Source organism: Oreochromis niloticus, linkage group LG2 (genome assembly GCF_001858045.2).
Source record: "Oreochromis niloticus isolate F11D_XX linkage group LG2, O_niloticus_UMD_NMBU, whole genome shotgun sequence".
Lineage (NCBI taxonomy): Eukaryota > Metazoa > Chordata > Actinopteri > Cichliformes > Cichlidae > Oreochromis > Oreochromis niloticus.
In genome coordinates this window covers 6,318,585-6,341,318 of record NC_031966.2, presented here as the reverse complement: position 1 = coordinate 6,341,318, position 22,734 = coordinate 6,318,585, and the positions used below count along the sequence as shown (strand labels likewise).

The window sequence follows — 22,734 nt, the reverse complement described above, 5'->3', positions numbered from 1 at the left end:
GACTTAGTACAGTAACCTCCCCACAGACATACTTTTGGTCAGATAATGTTATTAAAAAGGCTCCAGCAGCACAAAAACATGGTCCAGAGGTCCAGTTCAGGCGGACAGCTAGCTGCTACAGCTGCCTGTGTCATCTGTCAGTCAAAGGGGGTGTCCAAATTCATAGGCTGCATGAGGCCACATTTGTAGGCCGATTACGTCACAGCGACGCGACGAAGGCTGTCCAAATTCGTAGACTCCGACAAATGCGGTCAACAAATGCGTCCTCCTTTTCCCCAGATTTGACTATGGGTCGGGTGTATCCTTTGTGGCCCAACCTATCCCAGAATTCATAGTGCGGCCCAGACAATTCCAGTTTCCAAAAATGGTGGCAGCTACTAAGTTGTAATATTACTCTTAATACTCTTTCTGTATCACAAAAATAAACTCTTTCAGGCGAGAATGTATTTTCAGGCGAGAATGTAGCTGTGTAAACTTCAAATATCTCGATTTATCGAGGTATAACATGTTTCAAAAAGTGCTCCAACGTTTTCAGAAATGTCTTTTACCCACCAGATTGATAGTTAGCCAGCTCACTAGAGCCGTTGAGAACAGCAAACTCCCGGCACATCGTTTTCAAACCCCCACGGTCTTTCGCTACTCAGGTTAAACATGATATATAAGTCACTTAAATAACTTAAAAATGTTATTGTTTGGGTTTTTTTGGTGTTTTATTTGTTCCTGATCAAATCGGTTTGGCTGTGATTAAAGTTATAGTTTTCATACAGCTGAATGAACGTCAAACAGAAAACTGATTAAACAGAAGTGTGAGATGGTTGAGAATTTACACCAGTGTCCTGTTATATTTTAGATAGCAAGGAGCAGACGGCTGAGTTTATTAAACTCCACCGAGACAGCTCGTGACAGAAATCTGAAGGCTAGACCGTCCAATTTCACAGCTGCTCACTTCCGGCCTACCCGGCCTTTGGAGGACCCAGCCCACATAGACCGCAAAGGCCGGGTCCTCAGGAGGATGCAGCCTATGAATTTGGACACGACTAAAGAGGCCATGCCCCTAATAATGCCGACAGTAAGCCTTAATCCAATTTAAAAAAGTGAGTTATAGAATAATTCTCCCCCCGTGTTGTGAAGGGAGAAATTCTATAGAGACCAAAATAGTTTGAGCATCAGGTTGTAAACATATTCTAACATGGGAGTCTGTGGGACTGACTCTCTGCTGGATCCTCTGCTGGACACCAGAGAAACTGCAGGTTTTTGGCACTTTTGGTGTCAGTTTTTCTCGGTTGCCTCAAAAGAAGCTGATTTGGAGTTTTCAGAAGCTGTGATAACAGGTAAACTCTGCATACCTCTGAAAAAGCTGAATTATGGATGTTTCCCTGGTTTTCTGATTATTTTAGCATTAGCTTAGCTTAGTAAAATCCTGCAGCAGTGCCTGAGCTAAAGAAACACCTGGATTCTGCAACAGCATCCCATGTTCAGATACAGTCTCAGCACAACTCTCTGCACATTTCCACCTTTAGGTAACGGCCAACGACCCGGACACAGACACCAACGGTGTGGTGACCTACACCTTGGAGCCGCTGCCTGATGACACTGCGTTGGCCATTACTGAGGTGTTCTCCATCGACGGGGAGAGCGGCTGGATCACCACGCTGCGGGAGACCGACTGCGAGGTGACCAGGGTGTACAGGTTCAACGTGGTTGCCACCGACCACGGCGGCAACGCAAAACTGTCATCCAGCGTCCTGGTGGAGGTGATGGTGACGGACGAGAACGACAACCCGCCAAAATTCACAGAGGAAGTGTACCGCGGCTCGGTGGTGGAGAACAGCACCCCCTACGAACCCATTGTCTACATGACGACCACGGACGCTGATGTGTCGCTGGAGAACCGCCTCATCACGTGTTACATCACAGGTGTGTTCATGGGTGTGTGTGTTCGTAGATTTGAGACTGTTTGTTTTGCTCTTGCGTGTCTGGGCATTAAGTGTGTGTGCGTGTGTCAGCGGTGTTGTTTTGTCCGTGTTTACGTCTTAATCAGCGTCCCGTCGAAAGAGTGGCCCTTCTGTTACAAAGACGTTAATGAGGTGAAATGTGATCTGTGTTAATCACCCCCAGCAGAGCGTCGATATTATTGAGCCTCAGATTAATCGCACTGCACTGCCAGCTAACGAGGGGAGAATACCAACAGGTTGCCCTGCAGCTACCAACAAAACAAAGCCTCGAATTAATGCAAATCCTGTTTTTCCCCAGACAGTTAAACCGTTCTAAAGGAGCTCTCTGTCACACTGTGGTTTTCCTAACAGACGAGTATTTGCTTTGGAATTATTTATAATAGAAGGTTTGTCTGATGCTGACATTTGCTCTGCTCTAAGAAGCGAAAACAGAAACAAAGCCTGCCCACCTCTGCTGTGATTGATGAGAGGATTTTACTCCCATCACCATAAGACGATTTTCTATTCTGTTTGTTTTTTCCTCCTATATTTCATTCCTTTAACTTTGCAATTACACAAACATTCAGATTGTTGTTCTGGGAGCTGTTTGAGATGCTTCACGCTGTAAAAATGCTAATCTGACTCCCAGTGAAGGCAGCCAAAGCCATAAAGAACGTCCTGTGTTCTTTATGGCTAAATACTAACTGTTCAGGAGTGACAGAGTTCCTCTCCCTTTATTGTAAAATCATTTTAAATGTAAGGAGTTTTTTTCCTCTCCAGTCTCTCTCATGAAAACCTCGAAGAATACCTAATTTCTCTGTGTTGAGATGCTCTCAGGTTGCTTTTGCAGTTTACTTTGGGTCATTATCATCTGCTCTGCTGTGAAGCTGTGCAGAGGTCTGTACACGTCACACTTCATCCTGCTGCTTCTATTACCTGTGACATCATCATTAATCACCAGAGAGCCAGCTCCACTGCAGCCATACAGGCCCAGGCCATAACAACGCCTCCGCCATGTTAGACAGAGGATGTGGATGCATGCACTTTTCTCTCCTTCATTCTGCTTCATCTTCATCCTGGTTTCATCTGTCCAAAGAGTTTTTCCAGTGCTAAATAATACAAATAAAAATATATATAATGAAAGGAAAAACAACAATATAGAGCAAAATTTTCTTCACTTCTGTCTCTTTAAAAAAAAAAAAAGTGACAAAAATATGAGTTTGGTGCTGAATTCCTGCCAAAATGGTGCACAGATTATTTTCCAGATACAGAAACAAAAACATCAGAAGATTAATTTAAACTCTTTATTAGTCAGCTGTATAAAGACATATCCAGTCAGCTGACTGGATATGTAAAGCGCTTTGGGGTCCTTAGGGACTATTAAAGCGCTGTATAAATACAGGCCATTTACCATTTACCATTTACAAAGTGAGGCGATTGTTTCTCACATCCATAACATGAAGTGTAACACGTTTATCTGCAGACTGAAACGTTGACACATAAACATCAGGAAAAGTTTTCAGAGCAGAGTGTGTCTGTGTCTTTAGGTTCTGTCTGTAGTGTTGCTACTCTCACATTATCATATATTTAATATTTTGGGGGATTGCTCTGATTATTTGGTGCTTTGGGGGGGGGGGGGGGGTTCGACTGAGTTATAGATACTTAATATTGATGCAGAACATTTAAAAACAACAAGCTAACCTGAGGTGCCTTCAAGTCACAGCAGAGGGAATAACAATAAACAGGACTCGGAGAAAATATATTAAAAAATAAAACTTAAGTGAGACCAACAGATAAAAAATGCAGCAAGACATATTAGACCGAAGTAAGAGTGAAGACTGAGAGGTGAGGACAGCTGAGGTCAAACAGTGTATAAAAACATGATTAAAATAAAAAGTCTGGAAGAGAAATAAAAGGAATCAAATCAGAAAAGAAATAAATATTCAAACTTCAGCTACAGGGAGTCAGGAAAGAATAAAAAGTTGATTTTCCCTCACACCAAACTGCAAACCGGGATAAACAGGTGGGTCTGACTGATCTGATAAGGTTCAAAGTGGGACAGGTTAGTCAATCATCCATGCTGACCGCACCCCCCAAAGTAAACCGATGAACATTTATCCAAAAGTTTGAGTCACAAAAGTAAAGATCAGAAGAGAAAAGCTGAATTCACGCTCATTAACGTGATCACATGCTTCAGCAGATTGAAGGACAAGGCGAGGTTTTCTGGTAGAAGCTTAAAGCAACAGTGCTCACGGCTTTCTACCTCTCAGAGCATGAAGCCCTGCCTCTCTGCTGTCACTCACGTCCTTCTTGCTCCTGCAGCCGGAGACCCACTGGGCCAGTTCGCCATCGTGCAGGTGGACGAGGGCCAGTGGGGTTTGATCGTGAAGGAGAGCCTGGACCGAGAGGCCAGAGACAGATACGCCTTGAGAGTCACGGCCACCGACGGCAAGTTTGAGGCTCCCATCAGCGTGGACGTCCATGTGCTGGACATCAATGACAACAGCCCGCTGTGTGAGCAGGTGAGTACAGGTGACTTCAGCTCTGCAGTTAGACGCATGGAAGCCTCTCAGAGTGAAAATGGTAAAGAGGAAGTGCACGCTGGGCTGTTTTTGCACCTTTATTTTTATTTATTTATTTATTTATTTTTATTTTTTTTGCCTGTCCCGTTTGGCTCTTTTGCCATCAGAATTATTGTCTAAAGGCGAAGAAAGATGCCCAACGGATTTACTTTACCAAATTGACCATCCCAGCCTTGCCGTAATGGTCCATTTGATTCACCTTTTATTGTTTATTTTATTTTCACTTGCTGAATACGGGACAGACTTGACTGGGGGAAAGAAAGAGGGAAAGAAAAACAGCTGAGAAGAGGGACGGGGGAAAAGGGCAAAAAACAAAGACCAACAGAATAAGCAGACAAAAAATACATATATCGATCACCTGGATCACCTGTTGAGAAAGAAAAAAAGAAAGCAAGCAGAAGAAAACAAGAGTAATAGAATAAACAACATCACAATGATCTATGGGAATATGACAGTAAATACTAAATATTAAACATTATTGTGCAGCACGTAAGATCGACAGCGCACAGTGTGCTTTGAGGTAGGAGCCAAAAAGGGTGTAGTTAGTGTGTGTGAGTCCCCGTGTGTACACCTGTGAGCATGAGCGCGCTTGTATTTAAAAGGTTCCTTCATGTAATGATCTGCTAGAGGGTGTGGGGGGCCACACCCCCGTCCTCCAGGGCATGAAGCAGGTATGGAGGAGATCAAAACTCCAGACATCCAGAGGCCCCCAGAACACAAGAGACCAAGGAAGACCAACAGAGGGGCAGCCGCGCCACTATCCCAGAAAGAGCTGAGGAGAGTCCCAGACGAGGGGTCACTCAGCAGCCAGGGAGCAGAACCCAGGGGGGGTTGCAGTGACGTGCCCGTGAGCTCCGCCGGCAGCCAGCTGTGCCAGAGTGACCAAGGCCGAGGCCGAGAGGCCGAGGGCACCCCACCTCCGAAGTGGCCCGAGCGAGTCCCAGGCTCCAGGCCCCGATAAGCAGCTGCCAAGGAGTGAGCTGGTGTGTACCTGGGCGCCCATCCCCGGACACAAAGAACCACCAACCCACCAATGTCTGAGGGCGTCCGCCACCGGCAGGGGAAGTGGTGGGGGGAGATAGGCCTCCAAACCTTGGAGGGCCTGAGATGTCCCCAGAGAGGTGGCGTCTGATACCCAACCTGACATATAGACACAGACATACAGGCACACACAGATACAAACATCCATTCCCACCCTCATGCTCTCATATGCAATTACTCCACACTCAACCAACGTGGAGACAACGTGTAAAAATGTACACACAGTCACACTCCCCAAGCGTACTCTAAGAACCGGGTCTAGGTACCCTTGCCCCTGGAGGGGGAAACTGCACCCAGACCCAGGTGGTGTTACCCTTTTCCCTGCGGTGGGGAGAAGCAGACCGCCCCGACTCCGCAGCAGCAGGGAGGCCCCGCATTCCAGACCCCAGTCGGACGGCCAACTCCTCCTCCTAGCCCCCCCCCGCTCCAACAGGCCGCAGAGAACGGGGGTGTGAGAAGACTCCAAACCTCCCTCCACCCGCTCATATGTAGTGTTGATGTATGTGTGTTCCAAGGTGCATTTAAAACCCAGGAGGGCATGGAGCTACCTGCCAGAGAGCAGCAGGTAAGCGCATAGCCCACCTGATAGCCCTCAATGTCTATGTGTATTTAAAATTGAGAGGTGGGCAACGACGCCAGGGGTGAGGTGTACACCCTGATGGTAATTTGGATTCCGTGTTGCGTGCCCACCCCCAAGATCCTATATGTATGTGTAATGAGAGTGTGAGTAATGTGAATGTCTAAGTTGTGAGATAAAATTGAGGCAGAGGCAGCCAGAAGGGGACAGAAGGGGGGGGGGATGCCTCCTCTGCACCCTGGTGACACACCCCTACCCCAAGGCCCTGCATGTGTGGGTGATTGTGGTGGAGCGGGACGAGGGAGGCAGCTGGAGATGGGGAGGGAAGGAAGGGAGGGGCAAGTGACCCCTCCCTGGGGCCAGCTCCCCCGCTGACCCCAGTAGGCACCCCCATACTCCGCGACCCGCCAGGGAAAGGGGGCCCAGGCCCATCCGGACCGGGGCCCAGTGCAGCAGCGCCGCCTGACCCCACAGAGCATCTTTATTTTTTAAAGCGTTTGTTTTTCTTGTAAAGGTGCTTCTGGGAACATCTCGACATTAAGAGTAAAGACAAAAGCTGCTGCTTCCTGTACAGGCTGTAAAGCCCCTGAGGCTAATTTATGAAACTGAGCTAAAGATTAGTCTTGACTTCATGTAACATTTAATATTAAAGGAGGTCTCAGTATAAAGCCAGTATTTCTCCCTGTCTGTTTCCTCACAGTCATTACTAGAGTTTAATGGAGACAGATAAAGGATGCGTGAAATGTTCGCCATCATAGATCACTTATCATCCAGCAACCAAGAGAAATATCTCTATCATAATCACATATTGTTTTACTGAAACCAAGTAAATAACATTTGCATGAATAATCTTTAGTTAACAGTTAATAAAGTCCTTTTAAGTCTTTATAAGCCAGTTATAAAACTGGCTTTGACACCAAGACTTCTTAAAACAAGATTTTATGAAGTGTTGCATCATAAGCAGTTAATAAGTAAATAATAATATATTTATTACACTTAGAAGGTTTGTGGTAGGTTTGTAACATGTTTATTAAACAGTTAATTGTGACCTTATAAATCCATCCATCCACCCATCCATGTATACATCCACCCATCCATCCACCCATCCATCCATCCGTGCATCCATACATCCATCAACCTATCCATCCATCCATCCATGTATACATCCATCCATCCATCCATGCATCCACCCACCCATCCATCCATGCATACATCCACCCATCCTCTTATCCATGTATACATCCATCCATCCATCCACCCATCCATCCACACATGCATCCATACATCCACACATGCATCCATACATCCATCAACCTATCCCTCCATCCATCCGTGCATCCATACATCCATCAACCTATCCATCCATCCATGTATGTATAAATCCATCCATCCATCCATGCATCCACCCACCCATCCATCCATGCATACATCCACCCATCCACTTATCCATGTATACATCCATCCATCCATCCACACATGCATCCATCCATCCACCCACCCATCCACACATGCATCCATCCATCCATCCATCCCTCCCCTCGCCATCTTTGTGCCGTACGTTATCGTGTCAGAGTTCAGATGTAAGTAACGACTTACTTGACGTGACCTTTTTTTCCTCTCTGTAGGTGTGTTTCTGCTGCTTCCTGTTTTTTCTCTTTAATCCAACGCTGAGTAGCTTAACTGAAACCCACCCAGTAAATGCAGGTCTGATTATTGTTATTATCCTCCTGCTGCAGCTGGTGTACACAGAGGTGGTGATGGAAAACTCCCCCTCCAGCGTGTTTGTGCTCAAGGTTTCAGCTTCTGATCCAGACGTGGGCACTAATGGCCAGATCTCCTACACCCTCCACGGGCCAGATGCCGACAAGTTCCACCTGGAACACAGGACAGGTATGATGGCGTCTGTTTGATGTCAGTGCACGGCGTCCCTCTCAGCGAAAGTTTGAGGGTGCAATAGCATGAACTGACATCCATCACCTGATATTATCACCACTGTTAGGTCTAATTGTTGAATGTTGCCATTGTGTTTCTTAAATTTGTACAGTCTTAGTTCAAGCAGTATTATCAAAGCTATTCCTTTGATCCTGAGCACCTCTAACCACTTTGTGTTGGGGGAGGTTTTATAGCAGATACATCCTATCTGGAAGATCTACTTCCTTTGATGTAAGCTTCCTGCGTTTACGACCCTTTGGTCAGCAGGAGGACACACACACACACACACACACACACACATACCTGCATATACATACATACAGTGCCTTGTCTTTGTAACCAAAGGGGGTTGCGAGGGGAGGTGTTTTGTAAACTATTGTTTGAAGTTTGTCAATAAAAGCCAGCGAGAGGAGGTCCTCGGTGTGGTCATTTTCGTGCTGGACACGGAGGAGGCCTCCCTTGCGCAAGTAATCGATCGATCGCTGACTGTCTTGTTTTCATTCATGATGAATAAGTCTCTAGAACTATCGGGGTTTGTGGGAACAGACCCAACAACCACCTGCTGAGACATCCGTCAGTTTTTAGACCCACTCACAGGTCAAAAGCCGCTCTTGTCATATTGTCTGTAAAACTAAAGGCTGATTTTATACATGAATATAGAAAAGTAACAGATGCATGGATCTCCAAAAGGTCAAAGCTGCTTTAGATTGAAAGTTGATTGTATCATGATGTGAAATTTGGGCTCTTACAGCCCCAGACTGTGCAAACTTTTCAAATCTTGTCCAAACAATCCTCCTCTAAGTGTCCACCTGGTGCAGATACTTAGATCATTTAAAAAAAAAAAAATGTAATAAAGAAATGAAGGTTCTAAGTGGAGCTTTTAAAGTTCAGAAAAGCAAGAAAACTTCCACAGAAAGTTCTTGGTTGGGCTTGAAGGCAAATCAAAGCTCCTGACCTTCATGAAAGAGTCACCAGAAGAAAAGCTTTCCTCTGGAAGTCTGAACATCAGAAGGATCCCGGTACCTTCTTGAAACAGTTTTAAAAAAAAGTTTTTGTTAGAAAGACGTTTGGAGAACAAAGAGTGGAGGATCTATGAAAAGAACTCCTCTCTGTGGTGGTGCATCAGGAAGAAAGGGAAAGACTCCATAAGTGGATGGCTCGTAGTAGAGCACAGTGATCCTAAACACACCTTAGCATCCACTGCAGACTAAAAAAACACAACGGGCTCAACCCGAGGCCGAGCTGAAGGCATTAGCACTGAAAACTTGGGCTTCAAAAGAGGCGCGCCTTAACGCCGTAAAGCCCAGGAAGCTGAGAATGAGCCCAAAAATCCTAAAGCAGGAATTCAAAGACTGTCAGTTCCCCATAAAGTCTTTACATGCTGTGATTCCTGCAGCAAAATAGTATCCAAAATAATCAAAGAGACATGCTCACAGCTTCACAGGAGCCAAACTTCAGCAAGGTGTGCATGAAACACTGAAACACTTGAGTTAAGCATCCTGCGGTTCCCGTGACAAAACGACAAAAAGTTTTAACATATGACTGAGTAATATAAGTTTATAATACTCAGGCCTAAAACTGTCACCTGTAAATGAGCATAACCACAGTCACACGATGTTGGTGTCATGGCGATGAATAACGTGTGCGGTCTCTTTAAGCTGCTCATTAGCAGACGCCTGTCCTTCGTGGCTGGGGTATTTCTTGAATATTTTATTGCTTATCAAATGTTCAGAACAGGAAACGCAGACACTTTTGTTTCGTGAGGCAAGATGAAGATGACTGCTGATACTTTAATTATAAGACATACGTCATCATCTGCATGTGCATGACCAACATGCAAAAATAGTCTTTAGTGTGGAGATACATTGGCCTTGTTTTGGGGATGTTTGTGTTCCACGGTTTGATGGTTGTGTGTCGTACACCTGTCCCAGGTGAGCTTTTCACGCTGGCCGTGCTGGACCGCGAGAGGAACGTGGAGTTCAACCTGGTGGTGAAGGCGACGGATGGCGGGGGTCGATCCTGTCAGGCCGACATCCTGCTGATGGTCCAAGACATGAACGACAACCCGCCCCGCTTCTCGTCCAGCCACTACGAGGTCACCGTGTTCGACAACACCACGGTCCGCACGCCGGTCGCTGTGGTGTACGCCAAGGACCCCGACACAGGTGAGCTGCTGCTGCTCAGTTTGACGTATCGCTGTGGGTGCGGCAAAGGTGGAATAACTAGACAAAGTGAACACGGAGTTGTTTCTGTCAGGTCCGAACATGTTGGGACAAACCCTTCATTCTGGTATCATCGGCCCTTTTTACACCTTAAAGCCTGATGCTCAGGCGTGCCTGTGTGTGTGTGTGTGGTTTGACTGATCCCAAACATAATAAAGGCAAAGCCGTCCATGAAACACCCACCTGAAGTTCACCTTTGCTGTGTTGTTCCAGCTGTGATGGGAATTATCTGCGTCACGTAGCTTTTAACCTTTGACCCCTGCAGCATGAGCACCTCACTCATTTTACATTTTTAGCTTCAGTTATAACCGACTCTTTCTAAAAACATTGCGCTCTAAAACAAAGAATCCTAATTAATCTGTTTTCATTAGAGTCTGCAGAGCATTTCAAACCTGAACTTTTACCCTGCGACACACGTTTGGATTTTGATTTTTACGGCCACATTTCTGCTTTTAAACGTGACGTCAGAGCCGCTGTGCTTCCTGCAGTCTGTCGCGTGTCTGCGTGTCCTCGTTAATGTGTGAAAATGTGTGGGTGTGTCTTAATGACAAAGCAACACCAAAGCCCACTACAAAAGCAGCTAAAAATAATGTCAGCCATAAAAGCTGTTTAACTTGGCTTTGGTGTCACATTTGGACGTCTGTTATTATTTCATGCAGTGTGGGTAGTCCTGAATTACTGTAAACACTGCCTTTTTTATTTACAGGTGTTGCTTTACATTTTTAAAGTGACATTTTAAAAATTAAATCTAGAGAAAACTTTAATAATGATAAAAATTAATTAATGATAAATAGTTTTATATGCAGATTTTGTAGTTATTTTAAGGACAGCCAGCATCTGTGTGAGAGCTCTGATCAGTGTCTGTGGGGTGGGGTGGGGGGTTGCGGGGGATGGAGGGCAAACACGCCTCTGCTTTGATGTGTAATTTGTGAGTGTAGAGGGAAAAGTTTGGACATGAAACGAAAGATGCTTATTTTTCAGAACCATTTGCTGGCTGATTGCTCAGTGACGTCATCAGAGTTTCATAAACATTTGAAGTGTGCACGCAGATTCACGCATCACTTGAAACTTTAATGACATTTCTGCATTGACACTGCTGTTGACGAGAAGTCGTCGAACGCTAAAGTTTGTCACAAAAGTTTCACTGCTTTTTATTTCCAACATGTAAATATAAAAAAAATACAAAATAAAATAGTAACAGTTACCATGAACCAATGTTCCCTCTAAGTTGCGCACGTGCGCAATTGCGCACTGCTGGCACGGTCTCTGCGCACAGAAAATCTGTGTTGCGCACAAAAAAGTTAACCTGAATTGAAATTAAAATTAATACTTTAACAATTCTGTTTTGCAGTGTTAGTCAGTAAGTGACTGGCTGCTCCCATATTGTATTAGAACGATGCCACCTTATCCCAAAGTCCAGCCAATAATGCGATTTATATTCGTATATAAGCAGCTAATCAACGTGGTTGACAGGCTATGACAGCGTCCTTATGTGCCGACACCTTATGTGCAAAGTGGCGTGGCTGATGTGGAGTGAAGCCACGTTAATGACAACATGTACAACCATTGGAGATGTGAGCAGGACAGACGGAACAATTGACGGAAAAAGTGTGGACTTTATACCAGTTTTTAAATTGTGTTGATAGGCCACGTAAAACCAGAGTTGTGATAAAAAAAAATTATGCAATGTTTGGTTTTCTTCCTGAATACTGTCGTTGTTTATATTTACTGCGGGAATAAACGGTAAAAAACGGCGTTTTATAAGAAAAAAGGCTCGAAAGCACTCTCCGCCTGGGAGCAAAAACAAACTCCACCCCCCTCTGCCTTTCCTATTCGTCCAAAAAAGTACCATGTCGACCAATCAAAAAATGATATGGCAACGTGGCATCTAGTTGTTAAGAAACGGGGGGAAGTTTTAGGAGTGACGGCGGTGCTTTGATATGTGAGAGATTTGCGACGTTTAGCGCAAATCTTGTGTAGTTAGTGTGTAGTGTAGTTTTGCTGTGTGTGTCAGAACAATGAGGCGAGTACTGAATGTTACAGGTGTTACAGGAGTGATACATCTCCTGTTGTCAGGCCTGCAGGTATCAGACTGTTGTTCTCCTTTATCTCATAGGGGACAGAAATTATTTTTTGGAGTGGCACAAATAATTTGTGTGGCATCAGATTTGATGCAGAACAGCTGATTGTTCTGTAAATAGTTTGAAATGTTTATTTTAAAAAATGCCTTGGCTGCATTTAAAAAAAATAGCTGCAAAAATCTTTGTTGTTTGCCAAACTGAGTTACTTTTTTGAAGAAGTAACTATATAATTAATTGCCCAGCATTGGTCATTATATACTATATTTTGCAGACAGAGAGTTACAGGACTCTCTCCCAGACCACAGACTCATAATACAAGTCAGAGCTTTTTTTAAAAAGAAAGAAAGTTGTGTTTTCAAAATTGGAGTTAAAGTTATTTTTACTTCCAATAGTGTTAACATACTACACAGGTCAATGACTAGATTTTTTTTACATTTCCATTGTAAGTGGGCTAAAGCAGTTAATTAAAAGTAGTCTAACATAAATGTAAATGCTGTAATTTGATTATTTTAATAAACCATGTAACTTGGATGGATTAGATGCCGGCACGACCACAGTGCACACGTCTGATGTCGCTCACAGTGGTCCAAGGGATCGCTCAGGGAGTTTGTGTGTTCGCTCAGACATGTGAAAAATTAGAGGGAACATTGCCATGAACATCTCTGTGTGAACAGTTACACACGTATGAATACAGAAACACTTTTTGCATCTTTAGATTCATCACAGCCTTAAACTGTAGGCCCACTGGTGTCCCTCTCACACAATATTCAGAATACTTTTTGGCAACAAATGAATGAACTTCACACATCAGCTGCGCTTTTTTCAGCTCTACGAAATCAAAGAGTTACAGAGTTATCTTGAACACGAGTAAAGACTTTCTTTGTTAAACCTTCTATTTGTATTTGTATTTTTTTTTTTTACCAAATACCACAAATTTGGTCTTCTACATGATGATTTATTTTTGTCAAACCATTTTTAAATATTATTCATTTCAAAAATCTGTTAATGCTACACTTGTAGGCCACTTGCTCTAAATCCAGATAAGAAGAGTAAGAAGCAGCCAGTGTTTCGCATTGGTTGGTATTATTTGTGCAGAGGTGGAGCTGCGTGTTCACTTCTGTCTTTGTGGTTTCCTTTGTGCTGCTCCTCCTTCCTGTGATTCATGTAAAGCTCCGGGTTTTGTAATCAGCACATGTATCGCTGATGTACCCCAGCCCCCTCTTACTGAGGCAAGCGGCCACACTTTGCTGCAGATTGCCAGTGCAGTCGTAAACGTGTTATTAATTAGTTTGCTTTCATGATTGCTGAATGGGTGAAGTCACATTAAAGGAAAGAGCTCGGTTTGTGCAGGTGTGTGTGGTTTTTGATGTGTCATTCAAACGGTGGATCACAGTGGGACTGCACACACACATTAGTTTGTACAAAGGTGGACAGATTCAGACAGGTAGGACATACGCAGCCCAAACAGGCCGGCCCCGCCTTCAGATGTGCAGCGGCATGTCCTCTTTCTCAGTGCTGACGACTTTCTCACAGACGCCAGTGACTCACGCATATGTTTCTATTTTTTAATGCTTTATTTGCCAGATAAATGAATCAAAACCACTTCGGCATGCAGAGAAAAAACTGCAGGCATCAAAAGCGAGATGTGGAGTGGGATGTGACGGTGAAACTGTGCAGCAGAGCTCGAGCAGCAGAGAGAAAATCACCGTAGTTGAAGTGCTAATCCTCTGAAAATGTTTGACCTTTACCTGTAGTGACATCTTTAGGCCGCTTAGTCTGTTATTCAGCATGAAAATGTGTTTTCCTCCTAAAGCTGCTGTTTGTGCAAGCTTTAAAACGCTGACCCGTCAATTAACCGTTATCCAAAGTTTTAGCTCCTGACCTCACAGACATGTCGTGGTTTTCACCTGAATAATTCCAGAGTGAAAATCAGCAGGAGAGAAGACAACAAATTAAAAAAAGTGAGAAAAATAGAGGCGTTATTTCACAAGCTGGAATCTGAATGTTCTTCTTATTGCTCTGGAGTTAGTGGTTAACGAGCCTCCTGATGGGGAGGTGGTTTTCATTAGAAACACACGCGCTGGGCTTTTCACCCACACACTCCCACTGTAAATGTGTAACAGTGCAGAAATAGTGGGATTTTTTTTCATGTTTACAGCCCTGAGAGTTCAAAGCGTGCGGTTTGTGATTATTCTTTCTTTTGATTCTTTTAATTGGCGCTATGTGGAAATCCAGATGTGGCTTAGATAACAGTTTCATGGCTAATTCATATTTTTCTGTTTGGATAAAAGGATCCTGATGCCACACAGCAGCTCATCAGTTACACCCAACAAACCAAAGTAATAACCTGACTCTGGATGGCCTCCAGTTACACTCTCGAAGCAATTTTCGATAACTCAAAACAAACATATGGGACTTTCATCTCTGCAAAATCAAAGTCCTGTCATCCGCTGTTACACAAAGTTCCTGAAACACCTTCATTGGAGCCAAAACACCTGACCTCAAGGGGAGAACAGCTTATGTTCATTGGCTCACCGCCTCATTTACTGTCAGCCAATCACAGCTGGGATCGGCTGACAGTAAAATGGAGACGTATTTGTTTCTTGATCACCTGAGTATATTTATTTATATAATTAAACTTATTTCTATTAACAAATTGATTAAAGCCGTCTGCTTATACAGTCTGTCTCTAGAAGAGATTTCACTGCTTTAGTCATAATGATTCTAACCTGGGCAGGATAAGGTCTCTATTAAAAGTGTTGACCTGATGCAGAGAAGCAGGTGAGACACCCTCACACACCTTACCTGTCCGTGTTCCTGTGCTCAGGTATAAACTCCGAGGTGAAGTACTCCCTCCTGTCCGGCGATGACGGCTACTTCTCTCTGGATGAGTTTTCTGGGATCCTGCGGCTGGAACGACCTCTGAACCCTGAAACTCCGACCACATTCGAGCTGAAGGTGAAGGCCACTGACCGCGGCCTGCCTCGTCACCTCCACTCTGTTGCCACGGTGACAGTGGATGTGGTCTCCCTGGACGACTACCAGCCCGTCTTCCTGAGCTCCGAGTACACCGCCCAGCTCCCAGAGTCCTCAGCGGTGGGGTCGGAGGTGTTGAGCGTGTCTGCGCTCACCAGAGACAGCAGCTCCCCAGATCCCATCGTGTACCGTATCATCTCTGGGAACGAAGACGGCCGCTTCCAGCTGGACTCCCAAACAGGTTAGAACAGCTGATTACGTGAAACCCTCGCATTTCATTATTACACTTAGGTGTACAAGTACAGGTGAGCTTTACACCTGAGCGGCGTTTACCCAGCCCCCCAGAAACAAGCCACATATCGAATAATAAAGGCGTAAACACACTCAGCAAGCTCAAACTAAGGCTGAGTGTGTTTACTCTAAAACCAGAACAGTGAGGAAGGTCCTTTCAGCTGGAGAAAATAAAACAGCAGCAGAAATACAGAGTGAGGGTTAATTAGCTGAAAACACACGAGCCAAAACAGAGCTGAAAGATGCTAAACCAGATATCAGGTGACCGCTCACTAACAGCAAATATAGACACAAAAAGGATTTCAGAATAAAAGCACAAACAGAAAATGGAACCGTGGGTGGAGATTGGTTTATTGTGACAAAGAGTTTTCTCCACTTTTGTTACTTTAAAACAAAAAGATATAAAACTTTTATTGCTAAGGGTGACCAGAGGCTCACTAATTAGCTGAGTATTTAAATTCATGACAACTGTAATATTTCCTCTGCATTAATATTCAGGTAAAGGAAATGCTTTGGGCTCAATCTGAATTTAAACAGTTTAATCATTTTGGACAAATAATCACAAGGTTTCAGTTTTTCTACCTGCAGATGTTTTTAAAGAAGACTAAGACTGTTGCGTTTGTGCAGAGAGGATTTATTAACGCTGCAGGTGGAGCAGCAAGCGCTCGCGAGCTCTGCCCTCTGCTGGGTTTAACAGTCGGACTGAACTGCAGTGTGGGACTATCTCACAGCTCGCTGCCAATAAATCATTAAAGGCCAGAAGAGGTGCACTCATCTGTTTATTTTGAAAAGCCAAGACAAGACGATTAGAATCTCAACTAGTTGAGATTCACTGAGATTGCAGGTTATTTTTGGTTCGCACGACACTTTAAAGCTGAAATAGAAAAGTGTGAAAGTGTTGGCTCGGCCTGCAGACCAGAGCAAAGAGACCAGCGAGCAGCACCACAGTTCCAGCAGTTTAGCAATCGCACTGATCGATGCAGCCTCTGCAACAACGCAGGTCACTAACTCAGATGTCTTTACTTATTCTTAGTTTGAAGCGCTGTCAGCCTGCAGCACACGCTCACGCTTGCATGAGTGCGTGACGGTCCTTCATGCAACTGCTCTCTGGACAGCAAAATTAGTTCTGTGTGTCGCCCCGTTAGGATTGTTTTGTTTTTTTAACAGCCGGCTGACGCTAGCTTCATATTTACCCAGCATACTGAATGTCAGAATATGATTGGTTAGCATAGTTTTTTTTTAGTTTGGTGAACTCTGAGCTGGTCGGTGTCATGTCAGTGAAGAATTCCAGGCGAGCGGGTTGTGTTTGACCTGAATCGTGTGTTTTATGAATGGATCCTTCCCCCTGCAGAAGAGGGAGTGCTGTTTGTGTGTCGGAAGCTCGCATGCCTCCGGCGGGACTCGCCGACAGGAAAAGTTCAGCTTTCTGTCTGAGATGATTCACAAACAGCAGAAGCTCCAGTTTCTCCTGTTTTTCTCAAAGTTAATTTCCAATCAATACTCGTCCATCCACGGCACGATTAGAGGCGAGTGACTCACTGGCTTGTGGATAATTTATGATTTGAGTTTTTTGATGTCTGCAGAATGATTCAGAATTGAATCAATTATTGATCCTGTGCGTCATCCGTAAACATCTCCGAGCATGCTGCGGAGGACGCGGTCGTAAACAGTAAATCTCCCTCCGTCCTGGGATCAAACGCTGTTTTTCACACACCGGACACGCAGCACTTTGTCTCTCTTTACTGCAGCTTCCACACGGACGTCGTTTATTTGAGCCAGAGCGCACAAATCTCTGCGAGCTGCGTAAGCTCCAGAACCAAAAGACGGTGCCGGCACACAAATGAGGAAAACCTCCATGACGTGTCACTTCACGCTTCTCCTCAGGAGTAAAAAGCTGTAAACACAACGTCGAGCTGGAAACAACAGGCTTCCATGCATCATCGTTTCAGTTATAGGATTTGAGATGGCCAGTTTATAGCATCATAGTTTGATTCTTGGACTGGTTTAGAGCAGCTTCACATGAGTCACAATTCAAAATAATCCTTCTTTTCCTCGCACTGGGCCTCAGTTCATCCTCTGTCTGAAACAAGCTGTTTAAGCCCTTGAAGCTGGTTTTGTTCTGATTGGCTGACCATTATAAACAGAAGGTCTGAATAGCTTCCTCTCTGTGACATCATCCAAATCTAAAGAGTGTTTAGAGCACTCAGGCTTCCCAGGCGTGTCCTCGCCATCTCAAACCGCAGATCTTCTGCTCATGAGGTGTGCGTGTTTTATGCATAGTTCAGACATGTGACGAGGACGCCTCCTGGGTGAGGTATGGGGAGGTGATGGGGGAGAGGAAGGGCTTCTCTGCTCAGGGCCCAGATGATAAGTGAAAGAAAATGGATGAATGGATCTATTGCTCTTTATTTTCTTGTACTTTTGTCTCGTTTGCCTGACTTTTAGGAAGACATCGATTTGGTGGATTTCTAGGGCCTCCTCCACGTTCTGATAAATCTATGAGTTGACTCTGACCTCCATGGAGACGCTGGTGATCAGCGTCTCTTGGATGCTTCATGGTCGAGTCGTTGGGGGTTTTCTTCATTGTCCAATCAGTGACCAGAATGAAGACTGTACTGAGCTGGAAGCTGAACTCGCCTCTTCCAACAGTGCGAGAAAAGCTGCTGTCGAAAGCCCCGATGATCCGAGCTGCCTTTAACCTGATTCCGGATGATCCAAGAATTTTCCAGAGGCTTTAATGTTTAGCAGCATTTGTCTTTCAGGGCTGTGCTCAGTAATGTGGGTGGAGATCTGAAACCAAGGCTTCGAGACCGGCTGCTCTGTTATTGTTCCGCACATTTCCTCTTTGATGTCTTTTTAGGGTGGATTTTCAGTAATTGTTGGAAAACATTGCCAGGCACTGAAATTCAGTTAATGGCACAGAATTTGCAGCGGTGACACAAAGGGAGGAAAAAAATAGTAAATCTGTAGAGTAAAAAGTGAAATCGCGGACTTCCTGCCAAGTTTGGAAAATATGTTTCTGTTACTTCACTGAACATTACTGATCTTCCACAGACCGCAAGCTTGAGGAATCTGCGGGCTGAAAATGCTCCAAAATCCCTCCTTTGACATTTGCCGGTAATGCGCCATTACGCCCAGAAGTGACAGCTTTGGTTGGAAGAATGTTGTGTCACTGAATCATGTGGGTGAGATCAGAGATGTTAACGAAGAGGGAAACGCACCGCGGCAGCTTCCAGTGAAACGAGTCGTGAATGACAGGACTCGTCAAAAGCAGGCTAGCCTGGACGTGATGTCTTGGCTCTCTGATTATTTTCTTTGAGCCCACACACACCAGCGCGCATTAGCACAGATATGCATCGACTCGTCAGGAGCTGCTGTCACGCTCTCACATTCTTCATGGTTTTTCAGCTTTTTGCTGTGAACAAAATTCATAATTGTAAAGATTTCATTTTTCACAAAGAAGCTCGATTTATTTTAATGAAGTCTTCAGTTTAAGCTTTTAAAATACGGGTGTCAAACATTTGTCCCGGGGACCAGTGCCGGCCTCACAGAGGTGCAGCTTTGGTCTCGTGGAGGGTCAGTGTGGATGGAGGGGTGAACTGAAAATGAGCTCTTCATTTAGGGTTGAGTCCAAAGAGGGCAAAACTATGGCCCACTGGGAGACTGACTGGAATTATGAGAAACCCACAGTGAGGTTGAGAAACACTAAAAGGGTAATCAGGGAAGTGTAAGCACCCGGGCAGAATGAGACACGGGGACTAAATACAGACTTATCGTGGGAAGTCGAGCTCACAAAGTTTCTATCAGACACAGCAGCACGATCACAGCACCTGAACAGCTGCTCCACTCGCCGTTCGGGTTAAACGGGACTTACTGACAGTAAAAGCACAAACAGGCGGCCCGGTGTTAAAGCGAATGCGTCCTGAGCTCGCGGCCCTGACAGGTGCTGGAAGACATTAGCAGCTGATGGGAAATCAGCGCCAGGACTTTGATTCAGGGCAGGAAAACAAGAGTTTCATCTTTTTGCCAAACAGGTGGTGTTTTGTCTGTGGAGTCGAATCAAGTGGAAATCATCTCAAGTTCATTTGAGGTGTGCTCTCTAGGGGGTTTGGAGGGCATTCTGAATTTTAAAAGGTTAAGAGGGAGGATCTTTGCTTTGAGTGCTCTGTTTGCATCAATATACCAGAAAATCACCAGCAGCTTATTAAAACCACCTGGCCGGCCTTTAGCCACACTCTGCTTTACACATGGGACACATTTATCATTTCAAAATGAAAGCAGCAGATTCATTTTAACTGCACAGCTGGCAGCTTTCTTTATTTACTGATTACCACGAAGTCAAGTTTGACACGCTAACAGTTTTATTGAATTCAAACACAGAGAGAACACTTCCAGTTTTAAGTTAATGAAAAACGACTTTCTGCTGCTTTCTTGTCACAAGGGGACGTCCTTCCTTACCCAGCCCCAAATCAATTCTGATCGATACCTGTAAGCAATAATTGAGGAAACGAGCATTAATAATAATGTGAATGTTGCAGAAACAGGAAGCGTGAGCTGGTTTAAATGTTGTTTCTCTGAAGTTTGGATGTGGAAGCCGGATGGACCAGAGGAGACTCAGTGAAGGCAGGTGCCAGGTGTGTGCTGGGAGACAGCTGAAGGGAAAGTGTCCAGCTGGTAGCATGTGCAGTGTTCACAGGTGTGATCCAGCAGGAAAGTCCTATTAATGTTTGTGTCTGTGCAGCACTGAGTGTCACAGCGATATTTTTGTCTGAATGAAGTCTGAGCTTCTCTAAAGGAGATAAAAGCACCAGGACGTTCATGCTGGTCTCTGTGGAGACGCGGGTTTGCTGCTGGATGAATTTCCAAGCTTTCACTCTTTATTTTATACCTGTGACTGAAAGTAAATCACATCTCTAACTTAAACGCTTCTTAACTCAAAGTAAAATAAATACGTCACGTGTGTCCGATCGTCCGATGACAGCTGCAGTTGCACAGAACCGTGCAGGTGTAGTGATTGCCCTTTGACCCCTTCTCCTGCTTTAGCTGTAGCAAACTCGCTCACGCCGGTCACCTCACATCAGCATTTTTAACCAGCTAACACAGAGACAGGTAACTGTTCACCTTTGAGTCTTTGGACAGGTGCAGGATGAGGAGAGTGAGGGCTCCATCCAGGTGATGTGACCCAGTTACCTGCACCACTTTATTTAAATTTTAAAAACATGTAAAAAGGTCGAGTCCAGTTTACTTTATCTGCCTTTTGGTAGCCACATTAAAAATGCCTACCATCCCCAGTTTCTGATTGGCTGATGGTCTTCATCAAAACAGTAATTATGAAAGAATTCATGTGCCGGTTTCAGTCTTGTACCCACTTGTGAGCGTTTCCCTGTAATGTGTTTGTAACTGCACAGTGTGCGTGCCTCCACTCTGAATCAGACCCTCTGAAATATGAGCAGTGTTTGATCTAATGTACGAGGTGTTCACTTCTCCACTATCAGCTACGATCAGTGCTCTTAAGCAAGGCATTAAGTCTCTGGTTATTGCTTTAACACACTGGCTGCTGAGTGGTGATAAAAGCTGTGCAGTGGACTTACTGTCCAGGTGAGAACGCAGAGAGGTGTGAGCGAGAATGCACCGAAGCTCAGATGTGTTTGAACGTCGCAGCTGGACTCTGAAGCGCGCCTCGATCGCAGACGTGTGCGTGACGTGCGGCGATAAAGATTTGCAGAAGGAGGTGACGGCTTTGTGGCGATGGTGGTGGACGCTTGCTTGTGTTGGATGCTTTTCTGTGTTTTGTCAGTGAAGCATGGTTCAGCAGACTGGCTGACAGCCGAGCGTCTCCACGGAAACGAGACAACAAGTTAACGGCAATAAAGTCAGACACCAAAAACACTTATTCCTAGTTACAGTTACACCTGTGAGACACAAACAGGAGGGAAAAGGTTTCTAAGAGAGAAAATACAGAGAGAGTCGTTGCTCAGTTGTCGCTGGTTCGCTTTGCTTTTCTTACATTTAAGAACACGATCGGTCCACTGGAGAAGTTTCATCACATTAACTGATGACTTAAACATCAGAATCCCGCTTTTGAGTTTGCTCAGTGAACGCACCACACACACATGCGTGTCTACTATATTCATGGAGTTAGTAAGGTGTATTTGAGTACTCGGTGTCCCTTTCACCTCATTTATCTACATCAGCACAGCTTCCACCCGCTCCCTGCACACTTTCACTGCTCGTGTGGAGGCCCTGCCACATTCAGAGACACTTCCCTGTCATTATTCCAGAAACTGGAGAAAGGCGAGGGCGTCCCAAAGCGCGCTTGTTCCCTGCAGGGCTCCTGTTCCCTCCAGGGTTAGTTCCACGTGACATGAGACATTTAGAGGTTCATTCAGAAATGGGAAAAATGTTTTTGTGTGTCAAAATTTCCTCAAGTACTAGATATTCATGAAATGACATCTTTGGAATTTGATTCCATCCACATTATCAGAGAAAACAAATGTCACAGATTCACGCCACCTGAAAGGTTCAACTCACAGAGGTGTGTCACATGATACACGGAAGCGGGAAGTTTGTACTGCAGGGAAAGAGGAAGGAAGCGAGGGCACTCTGATTTACTGAGCTCAACTTCTCTTCTCTCCTGTCCTGTGTCTCCTGCTCCTCGAGGCGAGGATGGAATATTGAGTAAATTTAGCACCGGTGTCAGAGCACGGGATCAAACCAGCTGTTTCCCTTCTTGCAGGCCTCGTGACCCTCGTGGCCCCGCTGGATTTCGAGGTTTCTCGGGAGTACTACCTGTCTGTGGAGGGGAGCCGCGGGAAGTCGCCGCTCAGTGACATCACCACAGTCATCATTAACGTGACAGACGTGAACGACAACCCGCCGGTGTTCGGGCGCAGTGACTACAGTGCCGAGGTGTCGGAGGATCTGACGCCTGGGCGCCTGGTGATGAAGGTGAGAGCTGTGACTCACACGAGGTCGTTGTTCTGTATGGAGTCTGCATGCTGGATTTATGTAGCACACACACATGCGTGCATCCATGTAAACACAAAAATATCAGTCAAATCAGACTTTTAATTAACAATGTCTCACAGCCGAGGGGCG

At 45.0% G+C, this 22,734-nt stretch overlaps 1 protein-coding gene across 1 annotated transcript in view; it reads left to right on the top strand.

The window, feature by feature from the left end:
• fat2 (FAT atypical cadherin 2) overlaps positions 1-22,734 on the top strand; it is a 101,374-nt gene that overhangs the window by 46,136 nt on the left and 32,504 nt on the right. The window contains exons 12-17 of the mRNA XM_005453217.4: positions 1,521-1,917; positions 4,257-4,456; positions 7,871-8,024; positions 9,998-10,231; positions 15,197-15,586; positions 22,373-22,584. Coding sequence (XP_005453274.1) covers positions 1,521-1,917; positions 4,257-4,456; positions 7,871-8,024; positions 9,998-10,231; positions 15,197-15,586; positions 22,373-22,584 — 1,587 coding nt within the window. The remainder of the gene's footprint in view (positions 1-1,520; positions 1,918-4,256; positions 4,457-7,870; positions 8,025-9,997; positions 10,232-15,196; positions 15,587-22,372; positions 22,585-22,734) is intronic.